General features: G+C 48.2%; 1 protein-coding gene across 1 annotated transcript in view; it reads left to right on the top strand.

Annotated features, from left to right (window-relative positions):
- The window catches only part of LOC105290274 (A disintegrin and metalloproteinase with thrombospondin motifs 17-like), a 193,846-nt gene extending 190,447 nt beyond the window's left edge, over positions 1–3,399 (top strand). Inside the window, exon 20 of the mRNA XM_023529013.1 lies at positions 3,366–3,399. Coding sequence (XP_023384781.1) covers positions 3,366–3,384 — 19 coding nt within the window. The 3' untranslated portion in view covers positions 3,385–3,399. The remainder of the gene's footprint in view (positions 1–3,365) is intronic.
- The last annotated feature ends 3,483 nt before the right edge of the window (positions 3,400–6,882 follow it).

Below are 6,882 nucleotides of genomic sequence, written 5' to 3'. Positions count from 1 at the left end.
TAATCAGAAAAAGAGTGAAGTGCTCTCTCCATATTACCTAGGGGCAGCCTCGCGTGGGGTCACCGCGATCGTGGACTTGGTCAAGGTCACGGATCGGGTCTCTGTGGCACCGTGAGCCACAGGCGAACCCATGGGCAAGTTACCTGATCTCCCCCTCTATAGATTGGGGTGTTAGAACCTCGCTCGTTGAAGTCTTGAGAAGATTAGGTGAAGTAATGCCTCTAAATTCCTTCATCCCAAGTAAGCACTCGACGAATGCCAAAACCGTCGTCACTGCTCAGCCACAGACCTGTCTTAATGACAAACATCAGCCAGCTGTCGGACCCCAGCATTTTATGGGTTATTCGTCATTTCTTAAGGCAGACACACACACACACAGATACACACACACATAGTGTGTAAGTACATCATTTAACTTAGGCTGGTGTTTTCCAGGTAATGACAGATTAAAGTAAGGTCCCAGCATATGCCAAGATTCTCTTTCTCTTCAGAACGAGTTTATACAATTTATATATATTTCGGGGTAAATCGAAACAGCAGAAAGGTCTCGAGCGGTTCATTTCTGACCTCGTGAATGTGTCCGAGCTCTGTATTTGTGAACTTGAGATAATATTCTCGGCAGGACGGGGGTAGAACTCGGGGAAGAAAAAGGGATTATGAAAGGGTCTCGATGTCACTCAAAGCCCGAGATTGGGTTACGGGCTCGGTGTGTGACTAGAGGCTCCGCAGACGTGTTGTGCCCAGGTGGCTCGTTACAGACCAGGCTGGAAGGACGGTGGCACGTAAGAGCGATGAAGTTATGCCTGACAGGGATGGATGTGGAGTGCGGGTCCTGCCAGCCCTCCCTCTGCTCCCCTGTGTTTGGAATTAAATGTCACCGAAGGAAGGAGCCCAGGGAACTAGAAATACATCATTTCCAAGAGGGACTCCTGACGGCGCTGAGAGCAGAGGGTAGCGCTGTGGAGGGAGAGAGAGTGTGCTCTGGCCCACACCACGCACACGCCTCAGCCGGGGTTCCCTTCCGTGAGAGCCCGACACACGTCCTGCGACCAGGAAGGGAAATCATTTCAGCCGCACCTGTCCAGTGAGTCATCAGGGAGGACAGAGGGCAACTGGAGGTGCGGCCATTCTCAGGGAGCTCGTCAGGAACAGGATGTGGGCCTCGGGGGATTCGTTTTCACAGCGTGCGCCACGGGTCCCCTGCCCCGGAACCCCTGGGGCTTGCCGGGCCGGCTCCTGCGGGTTCCGAGTTAGTCGCTCGAGGGAAGGACTCGAGGATACACGTTGCCAGCGAGTTCTCTGGTGATGCTGGCCCAGTCACCACGCCAAGAGCCACGCATACGATAACCAAGGTTACTTGAGCTTTTAACTCAAGAAGAGTGGTGAAAACAGTAATCGAAAAACAAAAATAATAATTAAAAAAAAATAAAAAGAAATATAGTGAGAACAGTGAGGTTTGGTGGATTGGTTTCTGTGACTCGAATGGCACAGTGCATGCAAAAATCCAAGAACAAAAGGCCAGTCATTTATCTCCTATTCTGAGGGCGGGAGGACGACAAGGCCCAGAGCCCAGGCTTTTGAGGGGAGAGGGCGCCCAGAGACAGGGAGACGGGGGTGACGCTCAGGCAACTGGTCGCCCACGTGTGTAGGCAAAGCATTCCCCACTGTCCTTTCGGGAGACGAAGGGTGCTGTGAAAGCATGTTACTCTGACTTTAATCCTCACAAACCAGGAAGGAAGAATCATGGGAGCGACAGTGACAAAAGCCTGGGAAACAGTGGCCGACCGTGTCATTTTCTGCTCACCTGCCCATTTGGGGATCACCTTCGCCGTCAGGAAAGGGTTAAGCACAGACCCCTCTGAGGCTTCTCAAAAACAGAAAAGTAAAGGTCAAAAGAGAGCTAATTCTGAGCCCGTAGCTAAAGAAGGTGTGGACACATCTCTGCAGGTCGTGGGAATTCTGGAAGGTTCCATTCTGACTGCGTTATCGTAGACAGACCAGGACCGGGAGGCCACCCAGCCGCTCTGGATGAGCCAGACGTGAAGGCACAAGAGCACCAGGTAGAGCGGCCCGTGGCGAGGGCAAATGGACCATGATCGGGGACCTCGGCCGGCAACGCAGGCCCAGTCCTGCTTACAAGGGTTCAACCAAGACGGCTTTTTGTTGTTTATTAAAGCAACCTTCAAAGTAAGAAAAACTGGGCATGATAAGCCCAGTGAGGCCAAAATGCAGCTCCAGCCCACTGCTGCTTTTCGGCAAGGCGACAGGGGTTAGAACCGGGGCAGGAAGAAGGATGCACACAGAAGAGAGCGCAGTGCCCAGGGCTGAACAAGAAGGCAGAGCCCGAGCCCCAGGGAGCAGCGCGTGTCCAAATTCGAGAACAAGGGCTCAGCTGCTGCGTTCCCATCCCAGCTCCGCAGCTGCCACGGGGGGACCTCGGCCAGGCCATTCAACCTCCGTAAAACAGGGGACACAGATAGCACCTACCTCATAAGGCTGTCATGTGAATTACATGAGTTAATAGAAATAAGTTGCTTAGGACAGTTCCTGGCACACAGTAAGTGCTAAATATGTCATTTTTATGATCACTGTTATCATTAGGATTTTTAAAAACTATCCAAAGCCCCGTTCCAGGAGGAAAGGCGATCCAAGATGCAACAGAACTGTACAGATGTCACCTCCAAGGCTCTGCAGATCGGCTCTATGATATTGTGGCCAATGAGAGAAGAGCCAGAAGTCAGGGTGGGTTCCAGTTTCCCAAATGGACAAATGGGCAGGTCCCAAGAACAGTGCTGTCAACCCCTGGAAAAACTGGAAGACATAGCGATGATTTAGACAGATGGTTTGTGTATGCATTTTTGAAAAGAAGGCTGCGTGCCTACCCCAAACGAGGGAGCGTTTAATGAGAACACTCCGTGCCTGGCAGACTTAGCGGGTGGTAGGTCAGGTCAGCGGAGCACTTCGCAAGTCTCTGTGACATCTCTGTGGATGAAGCCAGAACGTGGGAGCAGTCCGATGAGCCACAGTCAACCCGTGACAGCTGGGTCCAGGTCTGCTCTGTCCACATCCGGGGATGCCCGTGGGGCTGTCTGCAGCTCTGCCTGTGGAGTTTGTCAGCCTCCAGCAGGACTCCGGGGTGGGGACAGCCATGGAGTCAGGAAGCTCCACAGAAACTTAGGGCTTTTAAGTGGTAGGGTTGCTCCCAGAACAGGAGCACCCGCCCCCCCCAACACACACACACACACACACACACACACACACACACACACACACACACACACTCCTTGTGGTTCCAGTGAGTGACACACAGAATCCCAGGTGTCAGTGATTGCAAGGGTATGAGCGCTGTCGTTACAGGACAGCAGACCAGGAAGGAAAGTGTGAAACTGAGGATTTTATATCTAGCAAAACTATCCTTCAAGTATCAAGGCTTGAGAAAAACAGTTTTAAATAGGCAAGAGCTTGAAGAACCTTCTAGACTGGGACTCAGCAAACTGCCTACAAAGAGAAGATATTAAATATTTTACTCTCTGTCATAACTACTCAACGCTATCATTGCAACGCAAAAGCAGCCCTAGACAATATGTAAACAAACAGGCAGGGCTGCATTCTAAGAAAACTTGACTTACAAAAACAAGTATCGGAAGGAATTTGGCCCTTAGGCCACAATTTGCCAATCCTTTATGGTAGGATGCTCTTCATCTCCCCAAGAGATGACTGGGGGCATTTTGGTAAAAGGGCTGATGGTGAACATTTTAATGTTTCATCGTCAAGCTGAAACTAAAGTGAAGGAGATAGGCATATTTGACAATAGCGATATAACAGTTATGAACATTTATGCCTCAAATAACACAGCAATTAATTATGTAAATCTTAAACTACAGGAGACACAAGGAGGTATAGATAGAAACATCGGGTATAGGAGACATTATAATATAAGACACCTTGATATAAGATGGATCAAGTGGCAGTTGATAGAAAACAAGGAAGGATGTAAGATGTAACATGACCAATAAGGGAAGTCATATATCATACACTACGCCTCGATAATAGAAAATGCACTGTTAGCTCAGATGCACGTAGAACACTCACAAAATCTGATCACGTATTTGGCCGCAAAGAAAAATGTCAGTAGGTTCCGAGAAGCAGAAATAATACAAACAATACCCTCTCATCCCAAAACAATAAAGTTGGAAATTAATAATAAAAAAATGTTTACGTGCAAAGGTTCCCTCTACGTAGAAATGAAAATATGTAGGATAGAGCACCCACGTTTGTCAGAAACTCAAAAGTGAGGAGACCTGACCATCTCTCCGAACGTTTAAAGTCATTCATTCCTTCATTCACTCATTTAGCAAGATTTAACTAAGTGCCTACTATGTGTAGATGTTGTGTCCACTTGACCCTAACCTCGGATGAAGAAGTTCCTCTCTGTATTCCAGAGATTCCTTTGACAAGAAACAAGGCAGCTCCAACCCTGTGGGAGGGGCCTTTGTCTGGGGACACGGGACAGATGCCCTCCGAGACTTTGTGCACAGGTGTGTCGAGGTACCAGGAGGCAGTGACTGCTGCATCACACCAGGGCTGAGTAGAATGTGTGGGGACAGCCGGCCTCGCCTCTCCCTGGCTGTGTGACCCTGAGCAGGTCACCTCGCAGGAGTCTCCCTTTCTTCATGCAATTGGAAATCAAGAGACGACTAAAGCACAAAATATCTGCCTGGAGAAGGGTCCATTTCGTGTTGTTCTTAGTGACTTGAAGCTGGTCAGGTTATAACTGGGCACATATTAGTCAAGGTTGCACGCTCACAAAACATCGAGCAGCTGGGAGTGTCCAAAGCAGAAATTGGGGTCAAGGGCGAGTGGCCTGGGTACTGCTGCCTCGCGAAGACTTAAGAGAGACCTGGGAGGGTTGCAGTGACCTCTTTCCCTAGTGCCTCTGCATCCTTTCAGCATCCCTGTCTAGACCAGCGGTCCCCAAACTTTGTGGCACCAGGGACCCGTGCTCCTATGAGAATCTAACGCCTGAGGATCTGAAGCGGAGCTGAGGCGGTGACGCTAGCGCTGGGGAGCGGCCGCAGATACAGATGACGCTTCACTCGCTCACCCGCCGCTCACCTCCTGCTGTGCGGCCCAGTTTCTAACGGGCCTCAGACCAGTACTGGTCCACGGCCTGGGGCTTGGGTCTAGAGAACAAACATGCCTTTTCTGGTGCTTGAACAGGTTAGTGAAGCAGATGTCAGCGGTCACCATGTCATGAGCTTTCCATTATGCACAGATCCAAGCCCTCCCGTCTGGTCTTCTGAATGCATCACTCATCTCCTTGGGTCTGGGAGTTCAATTTCTTCCCTTTGGAAATTATCCAAAATATGGACAAAACTGGCAGCTACCCAGATGTCCAACAGCTTTGCACTAGTTAAGTAATTTGGCTCTGTATATGATGTAGTGTTAGACAAGCATTATAAAAAAAATCGCTCTTGAGAAAAGATTTTTGATCACATAGGAATTGTTTCTGCTATCAAGAGTGAAATAAGCAAACTATAAAAGGATTTGTTTATAGCATGACATCAAGGTTAAAGAAAACATGTTTAGGGAAAAAGACAAGGATCACGTGTGGTCTTTGGTTCTTTTGCTGTATATTTTTATGTACCTGCCAGATTTTCTAGTGTGCGTGAATTATGTTTATAGCTAAAGAAATGAAAAAAAGTATAGCTATAGAAGGAATTCCTAAAATGGGTGAAAGTCTGGGCAGAGATCCCCCGGGAGATGAGAGCGCCGAGCTCATTTTAGGAGGCTCCAGGTGGAATTCAGTTCAATTCAAAAAAACATCAGTTGGGTCCTCAACACGCACAGAGCTCTTTTGAGAAACTGTTCTTCACCAGAGCTGGAAATAAAGCAAATAACTTCGACAAGGATCATCCGCAGCAAAATGTGACCAGGCCTTCGGGGATGAAGGGTGAGAAGCACGGACTCTGAGTGACCCCCAAGTATTTCACCAGAGAGTGTGATATCCTCTCCGATTGTGTAAATAAAACTTTCTTTCGTTCACCTAGAAGTAAAAATTGACAACAACGCGGCCCTTGGAGGAAGAGGGACAAGATGTCACAAAACTCAACACAGCAAGACTTGACGTCGAAGTCTCCTAACGGCCGAGTACGAGGCAGCCAGTCTCGTGTGTCCTTCTTGGTGGGAGACCCTTCGAGCCCCCTCAGACAGAAGCACCTGCGCTGAGCAGATACGTAGGAAAGTGTTTTCAAAAATCAAAGGGAAGCAGCAGCATTCTAGTGAAAACAGATCATTCTGACATGTTCTTTGCCAAATAAAATTCTCGAAAGCGTACGGGGTGATATAATGCCGCAAACTTAAGAAAGGCAGAAAAGAAATGAATCTCTCTCCTTTCTGCTCAGAGGACTCGGGCACATAGTTCCTGGAGCTCATTAGCTATTAAAATGATTAACAAATTATTTTCAATTGAAAGTGGTTATGGTATTCATTATTTTCTCTCATGCCAATGCAGTTTACTCAGAACATGAATTATCCAAAGCAATCCAAAGTTTCTAAATAGGTTTGGACCAGGTTCGCTGACTTTGGCTCAGCAAGCCAAAGGTCTCCGTTACATAATTTATTGGGAACTTAATTGAGACTAATTGTTGTCTCTCGTCCGCTTGCCTGAGGAACATCTGCCCAGCATCTGCCGTGACTGCATTCGGTTGGGATGTTCGAATCGTTCTGGGAAGTGAAATAAAGGGCTTGAATATTTTATTGTGGATGTAGCCCACTGTAACTTTTTATAAGAAACTGCTGGTGGTTTGATTAGCCAGCAGCGTTAATATGCAGTGTCTCTCTCCAGCGTGCCACAGCCAAGGTTTAGGGTGCACTCAGAAC

The sequence above is a fragment of the Pteropus vampyrus genome, unplaced genomic scaffold (genome assembly GCF_000151845.1).
Source record: "Pteropus vampyrus isolate Shadow unplaced genomic scaffold, Pvam_2.0 Scaffold34, whole genome shotgun sequence".
Taxonomy (NCBI): Eukaryota; Metazoa; Chordata; class Mammalia; order Chiroptera; family Pteropodidae; genus Pteropus; species Pteropus vampyrus.
Note: the sequence above shows the minus strand (reverse complement) of the source record. Positions and strands in the feature narration are given on the sequence as shown.